The 27934-nt window shown below is 30.7% G+C and overlaps 1 protein-coding gene across 1 annotated transcript; it reads left to right on the top strand.

The window, feature by feature from the left end:
* Positions 1–5329: 5329 nt before the first annotated feature.
* Positions 5330–10296, top strand: LOC111379306 (ras-related protein Rab7-like). Its single transcript, XM_023002665.1, has 4 exons — positions 5330–5496; positions 8723–8803; positions 8872–9017; positions 10007–10296. The coding sequence occupies exons 1-4, from the start codon at positions 5446–5448 to the stop codon at positions 10068–10070; spliced, it is 342 nt and encodes a 113-aa protein (XP_022858433.1). The 5' UTR covers positions 5330–5445; the 3' UTR covers positions 10071–10296.
* Positions 10297–27934: the final 17638 nt, after the last annotated feature.

The following is a 27934-nucleotide window of genomic DNA, read 5'->3' as shown; positions in this document are numbered from 1 at the left end:
ATCCTAGAATAATAGCCATGGAAGGAGGTGACCCTTCATTTATAAAAATCATGACAGATTATGGATTCATGGATTTGATTTATCCAGGAAAAATTTTTATTGAAATTTCAAAGTTTGATGACATATTCATTAAGGAAGTATCCAGATTTGCGAGCGGAAGGAAGATATTTTTAAAATTCTATTCAGTCAGTCCATAATATGATGAAGTTGTTTACTATCCAGTTGAACACATAATCTCAATTTGATATATTGCAGCCAATTTCCAAATTAATGTTATAGAGAATAATAGAAAAGTCCCAACAGTGACAAAATCATGGATCAGAAATAGAAGAGCACTTGGAATTAAAGCCATCTACAACATTGCCAAAAATTTGTTTGATAAAAAATTTTCGTGCTTACGCCAATATGAAAATTGAATGCTGGTATTCAATGGAGGATATGCAAAATTAGAAATTTTAAAAGACTATATTACAAGATTTGATATACATCAATTTTCAGGATATCCTACCACTATAAAAAAATCCTGCCAGCTAAGGGAGTGCCCCAACTGCATGTGAAGAAATGAAAGAAGAAGACAAAGCACCTTTTGACAAATGTGTATGAAGGACAATAATACTACATGTGAAGACATTAAAGATAAAGAGTAATAATAAAAAAAGATGCTCTTTGCATAGAAGAGTTGCACCACCATGTGAAGATGTAGGCCCAGGGAAAAAAATAGAGAGGCAAGAGTACCTTTACTGATGTAATCAATGATGTAATAGAGTATCAAAAACTTGTATAAATAGAGACACTACCATAGAAGAAGATCATCCTATCTTGAATTCTCGAGTTGTAAACAATAGCCTATTCTCAGTTTAAAAACTAGTTTCTCTGGAGATCCCTTTGTACCAAATTAAAGTCTTGTATCAATCCTAATAGAAATAAAATTTCAATATTTTGATATCAATATGAGTTTTTAAATCTTTTCCCATAAAATTCTTGAAAGATCTAATAGAAAATTTCCTTCTTATTTTAGCAAAAAGAGAGTTTTTCTTTAACAGAAATCTAGAATTTTATTCTTTAGAAGTTGATACAGTAAGAGCAAGTAGCTGAAATAATAACAATTCCATGAAAGTAGGAGACGTTTGAAGGAAGCAGTTTACAAATTCAGAGTTCGAAAACCACTCGATTCTAAGAATACAAGTCTAGATCAAACCTAAGGTAAAACTATTAAACTTTTGTTACAATTAGAATGAATCTTTTTAAAGGTCTAAAAAGAATCATAGGGACAATTGCATGATGATTATTTTGATAAATGTCAGGATATACAGTTGAAGGATTAGATAATTTATTAGAAAGATTTTTAGAAAAAATAAAGAATATTATATCTCAATTAAAAAATACAAATTTACCATTTGAAGAATTTGGTATTTTATTAACAAAATATGATATATATGTTATGGATTATTCTTATTTATTAGATCATAGAATGATTTTATACTCAAATATCCAAAATAGAGTAAACAGAAGTTAAAATGTTTAAAAAGATTAGGACATATGTTGCAATATAGAAAGAATCATTTCATTAAGGGTAATATAGACATTTCCATAAAAATTAATAGTGACAGGCCAAATAGAAAAATATCACCTTTAATATACAGTCATGATTTGTAAAGGATAAGGGGAATAGATTACATGATAAATTTTTTAATGCATATTCCTTAATATAAATTGTTTAAATTATCTTGCAAATTATCTTGTTTGTCATAATTAAAAAGGGGGAAATTGTTAACATATGGTCGACTTAATCCTCAATGTTTTGATCATAACAAACAATATTATTTCTAACAAATTCTTTTTAGTAATGATAGTTTAATGTTTAAATCAATCATGTATTATCGGATTTCAAATGAAGATCAAAATAGAAGCCATGTATTCAAGTCAAATAATTCGAGACAAAAAGTTTAAGAGATAAATGCCAAGAAAGATCAAGATGAAGAGCGTGAGAGACGACATCAAATAAAGATCAAGACGAGGCAAACTTCGAAGTAAAGACTTGATTTTTTAGGCAAAATGTAAAGGTAATAATGCTTTTATATTTGGCAAAGAATAGTTAAGCTCAAAATCTTGCCACGCATTAAAAATAAGTTTTGTGCACTAAAATAATTCGAATGCAAACTTTTTTTTAATCAAACATGAAAATGATATATGGACCTTAAAGACATTTTTATTATGAAAATTTAGTTAAAAATATTCTTCAAAAGTCCATACACTTCAAAATTTTCAAATCGAAACAAACGAAATCAAAACTTGAAAAGACCGCACTGTCGGGACGGTCAACCGCCCAGAGAGGCAGTCGACCAGACCGATCGACCAGACCTCTCCAACGGTCCAAAATTTGACCATTCTGACTTTTAATTTTTACTGTACAAACGATTATATTGGTCTTTCGGACAAGGGGCGGTCGACCGGACGAGTCATCCGCAAATTCAGATTTTTTTAACGTTTTGAAATCTATAAATACCTCCAATCTCTTGCATTAATAATCATCACTTCGAAGAGCATTAAATTGAGATACTTCAAGCTTTAAATCTCTACTCCTTATTTATCTTTATCAATTCATTCGTTTTTGAAAAACTTTTGATTGAGTTTACTTTTGAAAATCATTGATCAAAGTTTTTCAAACCTAACACTTGAACTTTACTTATTGCCATTAATTAAAGTGTTAGCCTACTTTTCTCCGTTGTACTCAACTTTGAATATATCTTTATTGTGGGAGAATATTCCTTTTTGTAAATCTTACTTTTGATTGAATTGTGGGTCGTGTTGAAATCCCAAAAAGTTCAACGGTTGTAAAAGGATCGATGCTCCTTGCTTGTAAGTTATCAGAAGCGTTGTAAGGGTTGGATTGCACCAGAAGTCAATCAATCTAGTGAAAAAGGTCTTGCTCGTGACGGAGAATTTGGTAACGAAGAACGTAGATCGGTTGAGTTGAATCAAATCTCCTATTAAATCGTTTGTAATCTCTATCCCTTTTACTTATTAGCTTTACCTTATCTTCATTATTCAATTTTATATTTGTGCAATAGATATATCTAGAATTAATTTTCGAAAAAGTTTTAATAACCAATTCACCCCCCTCTTGGTTAATCATTCTTGGGCTTTCAAAGTAGATTACAAATCTCGAAAAATGTACAATCCACACTGTGAAATCACCGACCTACATGTTTTATAATGGATAAGAAATATCATTCCATGGAAATCACTGACCTACCTACATTAGAAGCTGGCTCTGTACCAACCTTGTAATCCATCAGGATGCTTGCGATGGATAATATGAGTATATGACTAGTTGGCATCTTTAGATTTTCATTTTGGGGTATAATATCTCCAGAGACATTGGGGTTTTACACGACAGGATGTTTTAGTTTGAAGTTGTGGAACATTGGGGCTTTGGGGGTTTCCCATTTCAATTGACTATAGAAGGGTAGCAATAGTTAAACAGCATAAATTAAAGATTCGTAGAAGTGATTTGTGAGTGTATTTCAATTTGGGTTTTGTTGTGATTCAGTAAAGAAAGTTTTTGTGATCAACTTTCTTGTATGGTAGGAGAGACGGATACGGATGAAATCTTGTGATTCTTTGACCGAACGAAAGGAATGAAAATGATGAAGAATAATTCTACTGTGAATGGGGGATAATTAGCAATAAAATAGTGATTGGTTCTTTAATGGAGTGAGAAACGGGTTAAAATTGGTTGATTTTTAGGAGAGAGGTGACTTTTTCAATATCATTTTTACTATTAAATTACTGAAATAAATAGTGTAGTATTTTTTAAATTTTTTCTATAATAGGTCACCACGTGAAATTTCCTCTATTTTGAAATCCCAATTGGATCATTATAATTTAGCCCCTGTTTGAGCCCCATTTTTCATTAAAATAATATTACACTCAAATCAAAAAAATTTATTATTATTATTATTATTATTTGTACAATACACTTATCGTCAATTTACTATTTCATAGTACATTACAAGAAATTAATGGAACTCAAACATGGCCTCAAATTTATTTGGTCACTGAAATTGAATAGATTTATAGGGTAATTGAGACCCATTTTTATGGAAAAATAAATTTTAAAATAGTAGATTGATGGAGAATATGTTGATAAAAAATAAGGAAAATTTTTAAATTTACGTGTAATATTATTTTAGTGAAAAATATGTGATAAAAAAGAAGAGAGAAAAATATATTTTGATAAAAGTGAGAAACAAACGGACCTTTAACAAATTGATAAATGTTGTCTTCCAAATTAATAAAAATACTTAAATGGATAGTCATATTCCATGTAGTCGTTATAACGTTTTGTCATAAAAAGTACAATATAAAAAATAATCATTTCAATTTCTAATTAGAAGACGTCAATATAAACTTTTTTTTCATATATTCGTTAAAAATCGAAGGTTTTCATCCAAAATTCAAATGTGTTAAATTCACTTAAAAAGACAAAATTACTCTTAAATTAATAATACTAAAATTTATATACATATAAAAAGAACAAATTAAGAGTGAAACAAATTTTTTGTTGTTTTTAGGCCTTGAATTGATATCTATTATTCTTTCAATTGAATTAGTGGTTGATTTTGATTAAGAGCACTTACTACTAAGACGTGTCTAATTGCTTTTATTAGATTCCATTTGAAATATCTTCTACGTTTACAAAAAAAAAAAAAAAAAAAAAAAAAAAACATTTGGTTAGTTATTAAACGAAATAAATAAATAAATCAGAGTGCTGATCGAAATTGGCGCCCCTTTCTCCTGTCCCGTCTCTTTTTCTTTACAACTCATACATGTTCTTCGATTTTTTATTTTTATTTTTAAAAAGGGTACAGGTATTTTTGTGATCGCAAAAAAATGTCATCCCGTAGGCGAACGTTGCTCAAGGTCATCGTCCTTGGCGATAGTGGGTAAAATTTCCCCCTTTTTATGTTTTTGTTTCATGGACTTCGGTAATTCATAATATCTGATCTTACGGTTTTATTTTTATTTTAAAGGATTTATGTGTCAATTTTATTTTAATGTTTTCAGGGTGGGTAAAACGTCATTGATGAACCAGTATCCTTTTTCAGTAATTTCATTGATCTGTTTGATTTATTCATTTATTCAATTTAGTTTATGTTTGTAGACCATGATGATTGTGTTAGATTATTTCACATTATTAATAGATATATATATATATTTATTTATTTATTTATATATTTATTTATTATTATTATTATTATTATTATTATTATTTTCGTGTGTTTTTTATATCTAGGATTAGATTGGTCATTACGTTTAGGGTGAACTTGCTTTTTGTATTGTTAGATATGGGACACCGCTGGCCAGGAGAGATTTCAGAGTCTTGGAGTTGCATTTTATAGAGGGGCGGATTGTTGTGTTCTGGTATATGATGTCAACGTAATGAGGTCCTTCGATACTCTTGACAACTGGCATGAAGAATTTCTCAAACAGGTTTGCTAGTTTATCTTGTTCAGCTCTTTATACTACAGAGGTTTGCTAGTTTATCTTGTTCAGCTCTTTATACTACAGTGTCCAAAAGTTCTAAAAATATTCTCATTATAATGTATAGTGTGCTGTTAAATACTTCTTAGAATGTTTCAATTCAAATAAATCAATAATTTTTCCCTTCTAAAATAGTATAGGTGTACACAATCCCCATTAGTTTTAACTACAATCTAAAATATTTGTAGTTTGGTTATCACTTATCATTACGAAATTGGTGCTTAGAGTGCGTGGAATTGATTTTGTAGTTGTTGTCATTTATATTTCTCAAGTACTCATCATCCATAGCTATATTATTAACATATCTTTGCATTTGCTAAGACAGAGTTAATCTGCCAGTGGACCTTTTTGTTTCATTTATGTCTCGAGGTTGGGGTGCTCTAGTACTGATCATGCTGAAAATAGGATGAAGGATTTATTATTATCAATCTGAACTGAATTCCTTGATGTTAGTGGTGATTAAGTTCGTATTTGGTTTCATCAGAAGGCTACTTGGTGGATTGCCCCTAATTCTAGACTTGAGGATGAGTAAAGTGTTAGATAATACTTTCGCGGTGGCAATTTTGAGTTATTTTAACCAATTACGGGGTTGGATTCTGGTTTTTAAGCTGAATCTTTATGGAACCTCTTCTTTCTGTGATGCATAGTTTTACATGAGAACAAGCTTTGCTATATTTTAAAGATTAAGCAAGCGCCAAGAATAGCTGTTAGCTTTGATTTTTCACAAATATCTGAAACTGCCAAGGTTGGGCCTTTCCAAGTGGGGGTTATGTAGCGTATATTTCTTTTCTCATGTCTGCTTGTTTGATCCATTCAGAGAATGTCTCATTAGGCACTGGAGATTTAATTATTTTACCAAATGGAATGGTTAGATTTGGCCAGCACTGGAGTATCTATATCTGATTCCTGTTTGATTAGGAATTATTTTTACCTGTTAGCATAAACAATGTTGTTGATGGGTTTGTAATTACCCTAATGTGAATCATTTAGATGATCTGGTTCGTCGCCATTCTTATATCTAATCTAAAAAAAATTGGATTGGAAATAAACATACTATGCAGAATGAAACCACGAAATGCAAAAGTTGTGATTATGCATTCTAAGAAATTTAAGGAAAGACTTGATTACAGACGTAACTGATCCACCACCTTTTGATAAAATAAACAATTTTACCATCTTGTTTAAAATAGGTTCATCATGACCTCAGATCGTTGTAATGAATCGGTATTAACTCGGATGGTCATAGACTTATGTGGTCATTTTACTTCTCCTGTAACTATATCCCCTTTATTGTGTTTAGAATTTATCCAATTATTGACTAGTGTTTTAATCTCATTTCAATTTATATCAGACTTTTCGGATATGGTTGTCAATTGGTTGTCAATTGTCATCACTTGAGAATTCTGTGAAAACCTGTCCACTTGTTTAGTTTGTATGTCATACATAAACGTGCCTCCTGTCTAATGGTTTAAACTTTTAGATGATGTGGTTCACGGTAGACAAAGACTCTCAGTACAAGACTCAACTTCCTTTTTTTGAAAAATAGTGGCATCAGGCTTTCAATGAAAAATCAAATTTTGGTCTAACCTTTGTGTATGTGAAGACTAATTTTAAGTTAACTAATGTTTCCCTCTCATGCAGCCTAAGTTCTTTGGTGGTCGTTCAAAAAATATTGAGTTTGCCCGAGCATTCCTTTCTTGCTTGCTCGGTCAACTAACCCTAAATGATGCTTGTGGCTGGCTTTTAATCAAGTTTTAGATTTTAGCGTTTTTTAAGCTCTTCTTCTTTTTAATTTATTTTTCTAAATCCTTGTTACTTGAGACTACCTTAGACACCTTACTAACATAGGACACGACAGAGAGAGAGAGAGAGAAGAAGAAGAAGAAGAAGTGAAAAAAATTACAGAGACAGGATAGAGAGAGATCATTGGATGTCATAAATCAATTGTCTCTACTATTATTAAGTCGTAGCCCCATTGATGCTTACATTCCTAGCAAAAATGAGAAGTTAAAAAACCACAAAATTTAAAATTTCATAACTTAAAACTTATAATTATCAAAATAAAATAAATAAAAGTAAAAGAAAATAAACGAAAACAAATCACGATTTACTTAAAATTTTACGCTAAAATAAGTGCCTCTTTTTGGCACTTTGCTATCTCCTCCACAATCTCCATTATCTCCCCTAAGCTTGAAAAGAACTCAGCTCCAACAAGCTAAACTGATTAAGATGTCAAACTCCTGTCCTGACATCCAAGTATCATGATCATCAGTAGATGATGCTTTAAATATGCGCGTCTGTGACAACACATGAAGTCACTTTTTTTGTTGGCAAACAGTATACGGGAATAGAAGTTTTTTACCAATGATGCTTTAAATATGCTCGTCTGTGACAACACATGAAGTCACTTTTTTCTGACAAACAGTATACAGGAATTGAAGTTTTTCCCTTGGGAACGGTACCATCGACAATAACTTTAATATTACTTGATATTATAAATCAGCAGAAAAATAACATTCTTAGACAAATTGAAAGTTCCCAAAATATCAAAAATGGAAACTCTCCTAACTTAGGAGATGGAAATAAAGAACATTTATGGGAGTGCATATAAGCTGTGGGCCCTACAAGATGTCTGGATATAAAAAGGTAGTAGATGTAGGTCATACAAGATGTATGGATAAAGGTATTATGAACAGCTTAAATTATAATTCAGGTCTTGCCAAACATGCATAACATAAATTAAAAATAAGAAAATCCATCACCTTTTATTTTATTTTTATGTCTAATATACATGGCATATTTTTGACGTGTTTTCAGTTCCAATTCCATCACCTACCTTCTATAATTTTCAGGAAAGCCTTTTTTTTTTTTTTTTTTTTTCATGTGATTAATGTAAATGGTATGTGCTGTGTATCTCATTAACGATCCTGACTTATTTTACCTTTAGTGGCTTCATAATCAAAACTTCTTCGCTCCTCTGTCTTTTGTTATTTTCAATTTAGCTTCTAGAAAATCTCTGGAGTGCTGGAGAATGATGTGATGTTCCTTTGTCTTTTATGTCTGAAGCATTGTACTTCTTTTCTAAATGTGGTGGGTGAAATTTTATTGAAGCTTCTGCAACTACTTAAATAGACATCGTTCCTTTGTGAATAAACAGAATTTGGCTCTTTTGCAGGCAAACCCTCCTGATCTAAAGAAGTTCCCCTTTATATTACTAGGAAACAAGATCGATATAGATGGTGGAAATAGCAGAGTGGTAAGTTTAGTTGCTATGCTGTAAAATGCAAGAGCTGTTCACATTTATCCTAATTTCTCAAACTACAGGTTTCTGAGAAGAAGGCCAAGGAATGGTGTGCATCGAAAGGGAACATACCGTACTTTGAAACATCTGCAAAAGAGGATTACAATGTTGATGCTGCATTCTTGTGCATTGCAAAGACTGCTTTAGACAATGAGCATGAGCAGAGCATGTCAGTGTGGACTTAATATTAGAACCATTATTTATCAACTCGTTGCCATGTTCTGCATGTTCTTTCTTTTGTCATCATCTCTGTTCTCAGTGTGTGTGTTTATTTGATATTCGTTTTTTGTTTTCTGTTTTCTATCATCACTTGTAGGATGACAATATTGCTGGAGTCATATGGTTTTAGGGAAGTGTAGACCATTGGCCTAAGTTAACCAAGGTGTATTATTATTCACGCCTTAAGCCTTGAATAACCATCGAACAAGGCCCTTAAAGTCCTTCCAAGGAAATTTCAGCGAAATATTCATAGAAATATATTAAAAAAAACATTGAAGATTTTAGCAGAAAGATGTAATTTGTAAGGAGTAAAATAGGCTATGAAAAATTAATGTATCATACTATATTCGTCATATGAGATATAATAGTCTTTGTGCATTGGGTGCAGCTAAAATTACATTCTGGAGCAAATGTTTTGAGGCTTTTGAGTGTCCTTTGTGTAAATAAATATATGGTCTTTGCATTATTTTATTAGAGAGGAAGTGGGAAAGGAAACTTGGGATTGCTTTATTTTCCATATCCATTTGACTATGTTATGATGATATGTAGATAGCACACAACTTTATTTCTATACTTCCTACATTTTTTTTTGGGTGATTTTGAGGAGGACAACTCTTATGTTATGTCTATTAGAAAATGGTGTTAGAATGCAAATGGAAGCACATGACAGGGGTTCACTTGTAAATTGTAACGACTAAGCGTGACAAAAATATTTGATTTCTTCAACTGTTGGTCGTTCACAATAATAATGTGATATCAGAAGTAAGATTCTGACTTCTTTGAGTGTTGGTTGATCGAGGCATTTCTACATTTTCTTTGTGCTCGCTCTTTGAAATGGTTTCATTTAATACCTATTACATGAACACAGAAATCCTTCAATAAAATTACATTATATAACTTTTTGTTAATTTTTTACATTTCTTTTGTTTGCATTTACAGATATTTCCAGGGCATGCAGGAGGCTGTTTCTGAAACAGAACAACAAGGTGGTTGTGCATGTTGATATTGAGTTATCACTTCATTGCAAATGCTTCTATAGCTTTCTTTTTGCATGTTTATTTCCTTTTGGTTGTTATTTGTAGTCATTCTTTTGTATTCACTGTATACTATCTATCCTCTCAAGATTGAGACAGGCTTGCTTTCCTTCCATGCTATATTAGTCATTAACCACGAACCATCATGGACTATTTGTAATTTTCTTTTGAGTTGTCAAAAGCTTTACTTATCTTGTTCATGAATTTCACAGAAACATGGTTGTGGACATTAGTTGGAATCGAACCTTTGTCATGGGAATAAAAATTGGCTTGTCTGAAAACGTCTTGCAGCTTCGTACATTTAAAGTTGACACTGTGTACGATGACTTTTGATGTTGCGCTTTTCTCCCTAGAAACTTTGAAGATTAGAATTCGTTCTTTTTCAAATTTAAGTTTTCTATGAAACAGATGATCGTGAATGCAAGTATTATTCGAAATAACTGGATTTAAAGCAAATGTAGGTGACTTTTTAAATCTGTCGTCATATCTCAATGCTCAATCTTGAATAGGCACTAGAAACTATCAAGCTCTTAATAAACGCTGACAATCCTCGACAGATCGAATTCAAAATTGACCTACGTGAACGCAGTCTACATTCAATTAAGAATCTAAAAACTCTCCCTGAGAAATGCAGCACCAAGGTGATGGTGGAATATTATCTTCAAGTATAACATACACATATAACAAAAATTACATAAGAGTATAAGTTACAATTTCAAAAAAATATATTAAATATTAAATCTTTTTAACTTATTAAATGTAGGGCTTCTCAAAAAAAAAAAAAAACTTGTATTATTAGGTTATATCATAATACTTGTATTATTATACATGTATTGTCAATTCTTAGGTTGAAACTCTGCAAAATTAAAAAATATACGCATTTTTTCAATTCACCCTCTATTTTTTCATATTTGTGTAAATTGCCCAATATTTTAAGTTGTTAGCAATTTATAATCTATTAAATATCATATCAAGTGAGAATCATTTTTCGAACGATTTTAACTCTGTTACAATTCAATTATTTTAATAATATCTTTACTTTTCGTTTTTCAATATGTAATAAATACTACAAAATTCTTGTCATGTATAAATTTCGTATTATTAATTTCCAATTGATTAATATTCATATTAATCTATATTCAATGAGTCTTGACTTAATGAATCTTGATCTACATGAACTTAAAGTTATTATAGATGAATTTATTTTTAATCATGTATCTAAAAATTTTAATAGGTGTTTAAATTCGCGTATTAACAATTAATTTTTATGCACCAAATGTAGTATAAACATGTTGCTCATTTGTAATATTTAATAATAACAAAAAATTTGAATCATAAAAGTTGAATTTTGAGAGTACAATTTTCCTCTCTTAAATATATATCCTAAATTTTATTTTCTTTAGTTCGTTTAAGATTCATCAAAAATTTTCAACAAATTGATATCAAATATTATTTTTACAGCATTTATAAAGTATTTTAGAACAACGTGCAAAGTACGTTTAACTCTGACTAGTCACATAAAAAACCTTTAAAAATCTTAATTTAAAATGTAAGTAGTATAGTCCAATTTAGCTCCACTTTGGCCCTCATTTTGTAGAAATGAAAATCGATAGAATATTTTTTTTTGAAAAATGAGTGATTGAAAAAGAAGGAAATATTTTCGATTACGTGTAATATTATTTTATGAAAAATTATATGGTTGAAAATATGAGAAAGAAAAATGAAATGTAATGGAATGAAAATTAATGGGGGTCAAACGAGTTGGGCTAAGCAAAAATTAAGCTGACACAAGATTGATCAATTCAAATTGATTCAATCTTACTTCCAATTTTAGGAATTATTTATTATTATTTTTTTTAGCAAAGATATCGATTTTTAAGTTCAACCAATGACGGTTGATGGGGGATAGGATTCCTCAACAATGTTTATATCAGAGAGAGAGAGAGAGAGAGAGAGAGGACATAAATCTAACCTCCAAAAAAAACAAAGCAACAAATATAGTAAAAAAATAATGAAAAAAATTAAATAAGGAGTCCTACTTCTAGTACAATGCAAGCCAATGAGTCCTAAACTATAAACCTCAAAAGTTTGGTAATTTACGTCGATCAATCTGCACAAGTATCTTGATCCATCGATGAATGTTATGTGGTCTATACTCCAGGTATTGATGTTGGTTCCAACCTTCTGAGGCAAGAAAATCTGTAACTCGGTTTCCTTCACGATAGATGTGAAAGATAATATCATGATCAAAAGAGATGAAGTGTTTAATATATCGGAAAGTACCCTGAATCGCTCATGGTCCTCCCCCCCTAATGATGCAATGAACAACCGCAATGGATTCCGCCTCAACCCAAATATCTGAAATTCCAAGTCGTCTGGCAAGAAGGATCCCATCTAATATGACTCGAAACTTGTCTCTAGAATAAAGCATGCACTATAGGAAGAAGAGAATGCCCTGAAACACTGTCTAGCTAGGTTCTATATAATATTCTCACCACTAGCAAATCCATCATTGACGAATTCAGGTGGAGTGCCGCAAAGAACCAATATAGGGGGTGTAGGGAATGGAGGGTCATAGAGGTCCTAAGTAGGAGAGCAACAGCTAAATCCCCCACAAATGTATAGACCAAAACAACCTCATTATGGTCACATTTGCACTATCACTCCGCTGTTGATTTTCTGATTTTTAATGATCAAGAGGAATGATGTAAAACACAACAATTTCGGGTTGATTTGAGTTGAAAATTATTCAAACAAAATTGTTCGGTTCTATTTTAAGTTGGATCAAAAACCGAACTAACCCAATCCACACCTATCCCTATCGTTGTTCTTCATGAGTGGAAATGGTTGTTATGAAAAATAGATAAATTGGTGCAATTGGTCTTTAACCTATGACATGTATGAGAATTTAGTCCCTAATGCTTCTTTCATGGCAAAAATGTCGTCAACCTATTGTCTATGTGCACAAAAAGTCATTTATCATTATATCCATTTATTTGATTGTTAAAAAGTGAATTTGTTATTTTAAAAAAAAAAAAAGACTACAATAACTCACTTTTAATTAAATAAAATAAAAATATAAAAAAAAAAGAACACCACGCCTTGCCAGACCATTCTCCAAATGGGCCCCCCACTTTCTCTCTAATTCGTTTTAAGTTTCAAGGAGATCAAATTATTCTTTGAATTTTGTAACATCTGATAATATATTGAATCTTGAAATTTCATTTTAAAAATTAATTACCAAGGCATTTTAAATCGTCATATACTTAGTATAATTCTGGCCTTAATTCTTATAAGCTATTGACTGACCCTTCACAAACTTAACTAAGAACACAAGCGTTGTGTTAATTCTACTGCAATTTCCCATTCATAATTTGTCAAAATGAAATCTTGAAGACAAGAATTGTCACATTACAAACCGCCCAAATCTTGTCCAAAACCTATGATTGGTTTTTGAAGGGCCCACAGAAACTTTACACAAGAAAATCGACGGCTATTATAAGGCCACAATATTAATAATTATTATGGTTAAGAAGAGTAGTTATCAAGCTGATTAAGCTGTTTTACTTTAATTTTTTGCTATTGGTCAATTTAGAGCCGACCTTGGATAACTTTGTCCTTTATTTGTTCATTATTATTCCTAGTGGTAAACCTCTTGAATTGGTTGTAAGTTGAGAATATTTTAGACGAGATCGTCCTCTAATTTTAGGTTGAGGCTAGATTCTCAGTGAAAAATAAAATTTCAATTAAAATATTCTCATTAATTTTATATTGAAAGATTTTAACAACACAGGAGCTTGACCAATTACTGAATTAGACAATAAAATCTCTAACAAGTATCATCTCTATTGTAAAAGGTAGGTTTATTAGGGTTTAAAGGTGAATGACAATTATACCACTACAATCTTAGAAATAATTACTTTTGTATCCCTAATTCTACCCTATAAATACGGGGCTTTAGTTCTTAATAAAATATATACAAGTTTATTGACTTCTCTCTATTTTCTTCTCTTTTTTTCTATTTTATAACACTTTATCAGCACGAAAGCTTAATTCTTCAAAATCCAATGAAGATTCATGATGAATTGTCAAGATACCTGCTTAATTAATAGTGTAACTACACATACTATTTTTCAAGACAAAAAATATTTTTTGGACTTAATATTAGAAGAAAATAATGTCAATACAATATCAGGTGTATCCAGGGTCGGTCCTGTGATTGTCGGGGCCCCTTCCCGAAATCAATGTAAATGCAACAATTTATTATGCAACTTATTGCTAACTTAAAATTTAACATTAAAACAACAAACAAACATATTATATAAAAAATTTATATTATCAAATAACAAAACCAACAATATTTCAAACAATTATTTAAATGCTATTTGTCTTACTGTTTTAGAGGCAAAAATATTAATAAAATCTAAATAGTTTAGCTGCTCAACCATTTTTTTCTCTATTGATAATAGAGGTGGGCGTGGGTTGGGTTGATTTTTACACCAACCCTAACCCAACCCACCATGGTCGGTTTGAAATAAAATCAAACCAACCAACCCAATCAAGTATCGGTCGGGTCGGGTTGGATTGGTTGGCTTAGGCAAAGTCTTATTTATTACCATATATTCACACAAAACCAATACGTCATCCAAATAACTAATTGCAACAAATTTGACATACTTGTACGATTCATGAATGGAAAGATGTTAAAATGCTTACCTCACAACGCAAATCCATTTAGCAGTTTCAGTGCCAAAAGCTACTGGAAGTAATTGTAAGGGTGTCAACACAAAATGAGTACACAAGTACACGCATTCCTTCGTATTTCTCACAGGTATCCGTGGCTCAGCAAACAGCTGCAGATAGCATTAGAATCGGTGGATCAAAAATAAAAAAAACATGGAACAATCTCCATTCTTGTTATTAATTCTGGATCAAGCATGCATAAAAGTTCCATATACATATAAAACTAAACTTGGTCAACTTTCACAGAAAACTGAGGCTTAAGCCGCTCAACAAATTCTAAGTATTTTCACCATCTCATAGAACACAAGCCAGTGTGAGTGTACAGGGCATGAGGCCAACTGTTGTTTTCAGTTATAAGCGAGTACCTCAAGTAAATTTCTTGCAGCTCCCAACTCTCCCATGTTGTAACCCCGAACAGAATAAGGTCCTCCCAAAGTAAAAGCATCGTAACTGGGAAGATCTCCTACACAACCACCATAATGGCCATGAAGGAATAATACAGGTGTTGGAGGCTTGCCAGTAGCTTCTTCTACTTGCTTCAATTGGAAAAATTGGGTCACTATTAACTGGTGGCGGTTAAAGAACGGGAACTCGCTTCCAACACCAAGCCCTTGGTTAAGCTACACTCCAAAAATTAAAGAATGACAAAAAAATCTGTCACATTTTGCTCAACTGAAACTTCAAGCTATCTCCTCAGATTTTAGGTGAGTGTATGCAATGTGAGGGTAACTTCGTGATATTTAACGAAAAAATGTAAACCAGCCAACTCGAGACCTCCAAGAGCGGCACCCAAATTTGTGTAATCACTTGGAAATATTAGTACTTTCGGATTATAACACTTCCAACTTACCGACGACCCTTGGCCATCCACAATCGGCCACCGACGTCGATTTTGGTGATAACATGAGAGAGGCAACATCGTGGAGAGTGGAGTGGGACTGTAGGTGTCGTGTGAGAGAGAGAGATGGAAGATAGTTTAGGGTTGTGGTGTTTGCTTTGTCTGCCCATTTGGAATGAAACTTTGAGTTTGTTTTTTTTTCTTTTTTAACAAAGCAGGTCGGGTTGGGCGGTTTTTTTGGAGCAACCTGCAACCCGACCCAACCTGACCCGCCTTATTGATCAAAAACCCGAACCCAACTATAAAATTTGAAAAAACCAACCCAAACCGATCGGTTTAGGTCGAGTCGGGCAGTTTAGGAGGGTTGGTAGGTTTTTTGCCCACCACTAATTGATGACATAACCAATCCATTATATCTTTCTTCTGACATAGTTGATCGTACAATAATCAATCATATAAAACAATCAAGATGCAATTATATAAGTCGACAAGGCTCCAAACATTTCCAATTTCTTAAATAACAAGTTAGGAAAAGCCACTACTTACTTAAAAAGCAGAATTGCGGCGAAAACTATGGAATCATACCCTCGAGAATTCCATCGTCATGACTTACGAACGTGAAACAAAAATTTAACGTCAAACACCAATACTTAAAAATAGGCGCACATTTAATCAAGCTTAGGGAAATAACACATTTAATAAGAACTAATCACCATTAAAATAGTTTCATCAACAAAATAAATTAATTCAAATTAGTATACTGGTTGCAGAAACTGAAGATATCTTTTCTTGAGTTCATTGACATAATAATATCTCAAGTTCTCAACTATATATTCTCACACCTTACCTATCAAACTAAGTTATTGAAATTAACTATAAACAATTTCACACATTAGTCATTACTTGAGATTTAAGAGTTCTTCATCTCAAAGTTGTACAACAAATTATATATTAATCATTAATCAATAATCATTAAACATAGTTGTAGCATTTTCAGGTCCTCGACTCCATCCTAGACTAGATAACAGTTAACCCATTAACATTTAAGTATTTAACAGTCACATAGAAAAAGAGCATTTATCAGTTAAAATCAAGTAATCAAAATTATAATAAGTAAAAGGTAAAAGTCATAAATGAATAGTTGAATATTTAGTGTAAATGTAATCATATAACTCAAAAGGAATTAATAATCTTAACATGCTAAACTAACAGTCAACTGCCAAGCACTTGCTTGCTAATAGGGGTGAACAGCGAATTGCGCTCTGCAAAATAGAACCGGTGTGAACTGTGATGGTGTCCAACTTCGTGGATCATGACTGATGACTCAAAGGAAGAGGAAATCTGGAAGTTGGAATGAGGAAGTTGAGAAGAGAGATAGAGGCGATTGATGACACTGCGAAGGAGACGGACTACTCAGACGAGCGTTTGGGAGAAAGGGGTTTTTGATTGGGGATTGAGAATTTTGGGTAAATGATGGATAACAGATTATGATTTGTGGATGTATAAGTTGGGTAAATGGATTAAGACTAAGAGTATTGGATTTGGGTTTGAAGTTGTGGGCTGCTCTTCTTCATCACCTGGTTTGGTTCAACTAAAAAAAATAATATTCTGGGCTGAAATGAGGCCCCTGGAATCTAGGCTTGAGGCGTAGGCCTCATTCGCCTAGCCCCAGAACCGGTCCTGGTTATATCGAATAGTTGAAGGTTTCGGAGGAGCTTGTATTATTTTATCAAATAATACAAAACTATATATTAACGATGTACTTTATTCTAGTTAGGGCTGGGCAAAACTCTCGAATCAAACCGGCCGAACCGAACCTGCACCGCACCAAGCCAAATTGAACCCGATGATTCTTCTCAAATTAAATACCCGAAATGAATATCTGAATCGAGAATCGACGGGTACAGTTCGATTCTTCATAATTTTTTTATATTGAATAAATCAAATCATTTTAATTTTTTCTAATCAAATTAACAAGTTAACTAATTAGGTGATTGATTGATTGCACCAGCATTTAGTACTGAAAGGTGCATTCTTGATCCATTTAGGAGTTCTTTAACTCCTAAAATAATTGAGGCCTTGATTTGTACACAAAACTAGCTAATAAAAGAATTTAGACTTTTGAGAGTTTACCAAGATAGAGTTTGTATTGAAAATATATAGTTCTATGAGAGCATTGAGACAGGTAATAAAATATATGTTTTATTTTTCTTAGTAAATCTTATTAGTTGAACAAATTTTAGTTTATTTTAGTTTATTAATTGTGCTTTTTCAATTTTTTCAATAGAGTTTCTTCGTATAGCAAGTCAAGTAATTGATGATTAAATCAAATAGTTAGTAAGTATTAGTATTAGTAATAGTTAAAAATATTTTATCTTTATGACTTCTAATTCAAGAAATTTTTTTATGTAGACTTAAAGGTTTAAGCAAATGAATTATTGATATGGATCGTCAATATTTTAGTATTAGTATCTACTTTTTTGTAATTGTATATGTTGGTAAATTAATCTTATTAAACAACTTGTTATTTATATGTTTCTAAATTGGAATCCATTAATTTGTAAAAGCTACGATTGAATATGTTATTAGTTGTATTTATATAGTGTTGTTGTAAATGTTAAAAAATGCAAGTATGGTACAGAATTGAACAAAATCGAACCTGATTGAACGGAACCGAACCTGAATAGTTTCATAATTATATTTGGATTCGACGATTTCACTTACTGAATACCTGAAATTCCATGCCCAGTTCTAATTCTAGCAAATCTAAAAAAAATTTGTTTAGCTTCAACAATATTCGCTGCAATAGATATCATATTGAGATGATGCAAGAAAATATATTTTTGCATGACTTCTTTTGTATCTGGTCAGAAGCAGATAAAAGAAAAACGTCCTACACTCCCATCTGGCATGTATTATACATTTATAAAAATTGTTGAATCAAATAATATTATGAACAAGAAGTTCGTTGACTCAAAAAGTTTTATACCTTGGCATGATTGACTTGGACATCCAGAAGTTATAATAATGCGTCGAATAATAAACAACTCACATGGATATCCTTTAAAGAACCATAATATTCTTTTACCAAATAATTATCCACGTGTAGCTTGTTCGTAAAGTAAGTTAGTTATTAGACCTTCGACTACAAAAGTTAATATTGAATCTTCAACTTTTTTGGAAAGAATTCATGAAGATATATATGAGCAAATACACCCACCATGTGAACCACTTTGTTATTTTACGATTTTAATTGATTCTTCTACTAGATGGTCACATGTTTAACTATTTTTCACTAGAATGCAGCATTTGCTAGACTACTTGCTCAAATTATAAAATTACGAGCGTAATTTTTCGATTAGTCAATTAAGACTATTCGCCTAGACAATGCTAGTGAATTTAGATCACAAGCATTTTATAATCATTGTATGTCAATTGTGACTGTAATTGAATATTCAGTTGCACATGTCTATATACAAAATGGTTTTGCAGAATCATTTATTAAACGTCTACAATTTATTGCTAAACTATTACTTATGAAAACAAAATTTCCAAACTTCTGTTTGGGATCATGCTATATTACTACATTCTGTATCATTGGTTCATATTAGACCAACTGTTCATTATCAATATTCACCTTTGCAACTGGCATTTGGTCATGAACATGATATTTCTTACCTATAGATTTTTGGTTGTGTAGTCGAAGTCCCTGTTATACCCCCACAACTTACTATAAAATGGGTCCCCAGCGAAGATTTAGGATTTATATGAGTTTTGATTCACTATCAATTATTAGGTATCTTGAACCTTTAACCAATAATTTATTTATTGCACGTTTTGCAGATTGTTATTTTGATGGAAATAACTTTCCCAACTTTGGGAGGGGAAAAACTGCAACCCAAAAAATAAGGTAATTTTTTTTGGAATGAAACAACTCTATCTCACTTTGATCCCCGCAACAATCAATGTGAGAAAGAGACTAAAAAAATCATTAATTTGCAAAGAGTTTCAAATTAATTACCTGACGTATTTGTTGACATAAGAAAAGTGACAAAATCATATATTCTAGCAGAAATTGATGTCCCTATAGGATAATCTGTTGTGGTAAATGAATCTCAAATACGTCAGAAGTATGATCGACCAATTGATTTAAAAGACTCCGTGCCTCGAAAAAGAAAGGTGCATGAAAAAATCCAACCAAAAGTTTCAAAAAAAGTAACATTAGAAAAGATTGATCAATCAAATATTAAAAAAATGGTTCCCGAAGAATTATAAGTGTCTGAAAATAATGAGAATTCAATAAATTATATGTTATCTCATAAATTATGGGAACGAAATAATATTGTTATAAACAATATTTTCGCCTTTAATGTGGCTTTTGATATTATGCAAAATGAGGAACCTGAATCTCAATTAATTAAAGACTGTCAAAATAGAAGTGATTGGTCAAATGGAAAGAAGTCATACAGGCGAAATTGAGTTTCTTAGAGAAATGAAAAGTATTTGGACCTGTAATTCGAACATCTGAAAATGTAATCCCTGTTGGATACAAATGAATTTTTATACGAAAGAGAAATGAAAATAATGAAATTATAATGTACAAAGCACGACTAGTAGCTCAATGTTTCTCACAAAGATCAGGAATTGATTACAAGGAAATATATTCTCCCGTAATTGATACCATCGCTTTCAGATTTTAAATTAGTTTGATTATGTTACAAAAACTCGATATGCGTCATATGGATATAGTAACTGCATATTTGTATGGTTTACTTGATACTGACATATTTATGAAAGTCCCTGAAAGACTTAAAATACGGGGAACAAACGATACAAGCCCGAGAACTATGTTCTCAAATAAATTGGAATGATCATTATATGGATTAAAACAATCCGAACGCATGTGGTATAATTGCCTTAACGAATATTTGTTGAAGGAGGGTTATATTAATAAGGATGTCTGTCCATATATTTTCGTAAAGGAAACATATATTTGATTTGCAATTGTGGTAGTTTATGTTGATAATTTAAATTTAATTTGAAACTCTTGAAGAGCTCAACAAACTTGCTGATTATTTGAAAAATGAATTTGAGATGAAAGTTTTGGGAAAAATCAAATTTTTTCGTAGATTGCAAATTGAACATTTCGCAAATAGATTATTTGTTCATCAATTTATGTATACAGAAAATTTTTTAAAACGTTTTTGTACGGATAATGCACATCCATTGATATTATCTATAGTTGTTTGATCACTTGATGTGAAAAATGATCCATTTCGTCCACTTGAAGATGGAGAAAAAATTTTTGGTCTTGAAGTACTATACCTTAGTGCAATTAAAGCATTAACTTATCTTGCAAATTGCACTCGGCCCGATATAACTTTTTTTGTAAATTTCCTTGCAAGATATAACTTTACACCAACTCAAAGACATTGGAATAGTGTTAAACATATTTTTCGTTAACTAAAAGGTATTATTGATTTCGAATTATTTTATTCTCAAAAGTCGGGATCTGCTTTAGTAGGATATGCAGATGCAAGTTATCTATCCGACTCACATAAAACTAAATCACAAACAAATTATGCGTTTACACGTGGAGGAACAACTATATCATGGAGATCTGTGAAGCAATCCTTGATAGCTACATTTTCAAATCATTCTGAAATTATTGCAATCTATGAAGCAGGCCAAGAATGTGTTTAGTTGAGAAACATGACCCATCATATTCAAGCATCATGCAGATTAATTTCAACAAAGGATAATCCAACAATTTTATATGAAAACAATGCAGTTTGTATTGCACAACTCAGAGGAGACTATATAAAAAGTGACAAGACGAAGCATATTTCTCCAAAATTCTTTCATACACACGAGTTTCAAAATAATGGTGACATCGATATCCAGCAAATTCATTCAAGTGACAATGTGGCCTATTCATTTACAAAAGCACTGCCAGTATTTACATTCAAAAAATTAGTTTATGAGATTGGAATGCGTTGACTCAAAGATCTTTAGTGATCAACATCAAGGAGGAGTAGTTGTACTCTTTTTCCTTCACTTAGATTTTATCTCACTAGATTTTCCTAGTAAGGTTTTAATGAGGCATCATTTGTTTTCAATACTCTAAAATAACTGTACTTTTTTTCTTTATTTTGATTTTTTTCCCATTAAATTTTTATCAAACAATGTTTTAACGGAGTAGATATTTTTAATAATGTGTCATTCAAAGGAGAGATTGTAAAATGTAAGTTTATTAGGGTTTAGAAGTGAATGACAATTATACTTTTGCAACTCTATAAATAATTACTACCGTATTCTTAATTCTACTTATAAATACAGGGTTTTGGTTCTTAATAAAATACACACAAGTCTATTGACTTCTCTCTGTTATCTTCTTTTTTCTTCTTTTTTATAACAATCTCAATGAAATAAAAATTGGAAGTTTTTTTTATTTTAAATTAAAAATAGATCATGGGTGAAATCGAATATATTTAAAAAAGGAAAAGGCATTTTGACTTTTTTTGAACTTGAAATTGGTAATAACACAATAATAGTGGGACCATTGAGCTAAAAAAGAAAAAGAGAATCACTTGTCCACCTTCAACTAATCAAAATCAAACACGTGTATATCCGAAATCCCCTACCATACATAGCATGAATGTTATCCCATGCACATACATACCAAAGAGCAATAAAGGCACACAAGGTCATGGGCAAGTGGGTAAGAAGATATAAATCTATCTTCTTAATGGGCCACGTATTAAGGATCAAAGCCGAAGGCGGTCCATTATTAAATCTTTGGTGTATCAAATACTTTGTTCCTATTGGACGCTATTAAGAAGTGACATAAATATCTAAAGAGTGCCAACTCATGTAAATTATACTATATAGATATTTATGCCCTTTGCTGCCCGTGAATTCTCAGTCATTGGATTAGCACGAATCTCCGGATATCAGATCTGCTCGTCTCTTTTTGTGGAAGACTAGGTTTTGAGTGGAGCCACTCGGAAGAATGTACGGGAAAAATAAAAAAAAAAGAAAAAAAAAGGAGCTTATCATACATGCTATCTAGACGTGAATCTATGAAACCAAACATGGATGACGATTGGGAGTAGGGATGCAAAATTAATGTCGTAAAACACAGTACTCGTCCCGAATACGCTGAACTTGCTATCAATAGTTTTAATTCATTATATTGTCTCTGTTTGATTTAAATACAATTTTTTTTAATAATTAGACTACTATCTCGTCGAAAATAAATAACAATAATTAACAAACACATGTGACAACAATTTGAACATTTGATCACTCAAATTAATTGATTCTCGATCATATTGACAATAGAAAAACCCAAATTTCAATGCAAGTTGAGGCTTAATTCAAGAACTTTGAGAAGCACAAGCACCTACATATGCCTAGGTAGGGGCCGATTTAGGGGGAACTTCAGCCTAATCCCCTCCTTGGCCCATTTCAAATTTTCAATGTAAAAAGTTTTTTTGTAAGTAAAAAAAATAATTAGTTCGGCTTAAAAGTTTCTTTATTCTGGTCCCGAATCCACCCATGTGCGTAGGTGGCCTTGCAAGCCCAATTGGTGCTCATCACTAAGCAATCTTCCACATTGTATATCAATATTGAATACTCTTAGCCATTATGTACAAAAGACACTGCAATTCCCACTAGAAACTGCACATATCCTACTAACATCCTGCAATTTTGAATATCATAATGGAACCCCTATTGCGACGATCCCTCAAGCGATCTGCCTGTCATTCCATTTTTATTCATTTAAATTCTACTAAATTCTCTTCTTTTCCACAACCTTTAAATTAGATAATACTACACCATAAAAAAGATTGGTCTTTCCTCCAAACTAATGCAATAATGTTAGATGTATATCTTGTCTTACCGCAAGGTTGACAACCCCCTATGTAGCATAATCTGGACAATAGTGTGAAAAATTGTTGACAAAATCAAATGATAAGATGGTTCCATATGGAAGAATGCAAAAAAAAGATATCAACCATAATATATATGTAGGATAATTGGACTCGATTTCCATAATTCAACATACCATATCATACGACCTAGTACACAAGCCAAAAGAAAAAAAATATATAATAAAATAAAATATAAATATGAGGCTAACCTAATTTTATCAGACTAATACAAACAGAACGATCAATTTTTTGACTAGGATGGCGTCAAACCCCATCCCGCCTTGCCATCATGGAGAATCAAAGAGGGATGTGAAATATGGTTTTGTACTTAATCTTTTTTTATGCTATTTTTATATTTTTAAATTTAAATTTATAAAAAATTAATATTAAAAATAAAGAATATATAAATGAAGATATTTTGATTTCCACTCTGCTTCTCGAAAATTCCCAATGGGTCACGTACAAGAAGGATAAGGTTGGACTTTTGTCCCTGGACAATATTGAAAAATAAAAATGATGCTAAAATCTTGTTTGTTGTATTGTTTGAGCCAAATTTAGCATTGAATACCAAATATACACTAAGCATTATGACTTTAAGGCCAAAATTTGAATCTTGAAACAACATTCCAGTATTTGCAAGAAATGTGGTAATATTCATACCACATTCTACTACAAAACACAAATTATTTTAATTGTATTAAATCTTCTAGTAACGTTATTTCCTTAACATTTTTTTCATTGCATTCTTATCATTAACCTTCAATTAATTAGCATATCTTGTCTCCAGACACACACACACACACACACACACACACACACGCACACACAAAAAAATTGAGGATATGAGTGGTATGATGAGAAAATATTGAAATTCTTAAGTGCAATTAAAATATACTACAACTAATAAAAACTATGATTGAAAATATAATTATCCTTTATTTATCCGTGAAATGAACCATGATCGTGAGCACATAAAAAAAATGTAAATCTATTATTCGAACTATGCATTAAAGTTAAATATGTGTAAAAAATTACTGCTTCGTTATCAATAGCAAATTTTCATTTATAAACTATGCACTTATTTGATTTAGTTAAAAATTAATTTTTAGTGTATTTTTATAAGAGTTGATAAAATGTACAAATGAAAACTAATAAAAAAAATATAGAAATTTCATAAATTATGTAGTTAATTTTTTTTATTTTTTTATTTTCATAAAAAGAGTAATTAACTCAAAACTTCAATAAAAAATGTAAAATGATAAATAGCCATCCTATTTAAATAAAACAGAAAAAGGAAAAGAAAAATTAAAGAATAAATTGCAATTATACTCCGAAACTTTTTATAAAACTACAAATGAGTCCAAATAAATTATTAAAGGGGTAATTAATACAAAATGTTCATACATTTCAATATTATTATGCAAAATGTCCATATATATTATTTTTTTGACAAATTTTTACTTTTACTTTCATATTTCATTGTGGAATTCACTATTTTCATACATTTTTTTTTGAATTAAAAGCTATACAATGACGAATATACCGTCCTATTTAAATAAAATAAAGAATAAATTGCAAATATACTCCCAAATTTTTCAAAAAAATACAAATAAATTTCAAGTAAATAAACCAAAACAAAAAAGTAAAAAAAAAAAAAAACTTTCTTTTTTACTTATTTATTTGAAATTTATTTATACCTTTTTGAAAAATTTGATAATATAGTTGGAATTTATTATTTTTATTATTTTTATTCTTGTTTTATTTAAAAAGGAATATATATTTGTCATTTTATATTGTTTATTAATAAATTGGATGAAAATGACATTTTTCACAATGAATTATGAAAATAGGGGTGAAAATGTCAAAAAATGAAATATAATAAAGTTTTGCACAATAATATTGAAAGGTAAGGACGTTTTGTGCTATTTACCCTTTTATCAAATGAAGGCCAAAGAAACCTCAATATGTTTTTTTTTTAAAAAATATCACAATTTATTTTTTGTTAAAAATATTCCACAACTTACGTATCATTTTTTAAAAAAAATGAAAAAGACGTACAGAAACAAAATCTTCACTTTGGAATCGCCAAGACTTCTATAAAAATATCTGAGGAATGCTACATGTATACCCAGATTTAGTACTTGGGTGACATAATGCAGAAGGTGGTCAACTTGAGTGTATAAGTAGCATAAATGAAAATATCTAATCAGATAATATTTTTTACTTGTCAGCCACCTTCTCATATAAATAAAATTAAATATTCAATTCAAACCACTAGTGGACCCAATTTTTTGCTCTAATTTTTATATGGAGCTTGAGGCAATTTTTTTTTTGTTTCTCGTCAATTTTAATTCAGACTCTTTAACAGATAATTGATAGATATTTATAAAATATAAAGTATATTTAGGAAGTGTTTATAGACGCTTTAAATTATAAAAATATCTTCAATGTTAATGTGTATAGTAATTATGAAATTCTTAAAATGTGTGAATAAAATATGATTTAATTATTTATATAAGATTAGGCTGAAGATGAAAGTGTCAAGAATAAACCACATAGGGCATATTTGGCTATGCTTTAAAAGTTTGTTTATATGAAAATAAATAACATTTAAAAAAAAAAGTATTAATCAAAACTAAAAATACATAAATAGCTTATTTACCGTACAATTTTGTCGTTTGTTTATTCGGGGTGACACTCCGCATATACAAATATCTAAGTTATTTCCAGTAAGCTTGGAAAAATAATGTTACCAAAATTGGCTCAATTTGGCCTGTGCAACTGGTAAATTTGGGAACTGAGACCAAAATCGAGCCATATCATGTCCGGTTAATCACTTATGACTAAGACGCTTAAAAATCCATTGAACCGGCTGATTTAATCGTAAACCGGTGAATCGGTCGCGATTTTATGATTTTCCCAATTTTTTCATAATGAAATTTCAACTTCATGAATGATATTCATAAACAACAATTCAAAGGTCTATAGAGAAATATTGGATGACATACTCCTTTTATAGATGCATCTCTCGTAAATGGTTTATAAACTTCTAATGTGGGATAATGCATTTTATAGATGCACTTCTTTTCAATAATTTCATAAACATCCAATGTGGGTAGTGACATAACAAAAATGTTAACAAATTATATAATAATGAATCTAATTAACAAATTATTAATATAATTTTTTTTAAAATTATTGTTTTTATTATATTTTATTATTTTTGTGTTTATTTATTGTATCTGATTCGACTTCGATTAAACCTTCTGACCCTTCAGGGTTGATTTTCAAAACATTGTAGAAAAATAAAAGCTACTTTTTGTGTACAAAGTACAAACAAATTTGTACAAGTTTAAAATCAAATACAAGCTTTTGAATAAGAAAGACTAGTCGATACATAGTTGATGCAGATTTCTTATCATCGAAAGAAAAAAAAAATTGCCAATCCCACCCACATCAGTTGCCCTATCTATTCCAATTTAGTTTTCAGATTCGGTCGAAGGTCAAAATAAATAACTTTCTTAATCCCCTTTTTAACTAATAAATATTATTTATTACAAAACAAACTTATTTACTTCTAAGCTTTACTAATAAACAAACTTTTCAAGCTTAGCAAAACTATGTACTTAAGAAAAATTAAATTTATTTAAACATAATAGGATAATGTTATTCGTTATCGCTCATTAAGAAAGTCTCTCTGCGTGAGATATACATAAGGAAGGTGATTAGTTGACACTACCATGTGAATGCCATGTAATTCGATTGACTTAGTGAGTATATGTGAATACTATTGTTCTATTAGATAATAATAATAAAAAAAATATTGCGGGCCACGCTAAGAGTGTATGTATGATACATGGATGGCCATAGCATGACACATGGCTTCTTGAGGCATGAGCAAAATATCACTGCCACCTATGCACGTGAGAGAGCAGATAAAGATCTCTCTCTCTCTCTCTAATCTTTCTCCACTCGACCTATCTAATGTTTTGAGTTAAAAAAAATAAAAAATCACTCAACTGTAGTTCCTCATAATTGTTTATCTCCAGACACACGATTTGTGATTTTCCTTTTAATTATTATATTTGATTTGATATATATAATTTATTTATTTATTATTATTTTTTTTTTGTGTTACTTAATTTCAACAAAAAGAAAAATAGAGGCTATATAAATATTTATGTCTTCACGAGTACCAATTAGCATTCAGAATTTATTGATTTTAAGGTATGAAAAAAATTTAAGTTGAGTGAAAACTCGTAATTATGCATTTTAATCTATTTGAATTATCATATCTTCAAGCGGTTCAATATAT

The sequence above is a fragment of the Olea europaea genome, unplaced genomic scaffold, assembly GCF_002742605.1.
Source record: "Olea europaea var. sylvestris unplaced genomic scaffold, O_europaea_v1 scaffold1970, whole genome shotgun sequence".
NCBI lineage: Eukaryota > Viridiplantae > Streptophyta > Magnoliopsida > Lamiales > Oleaceae > Olea > Olea europaea.
Note: the sequence above shows the minus strand (reverse complement) of the source record. Positions and strands in the feature narration are given on the sequence as shown.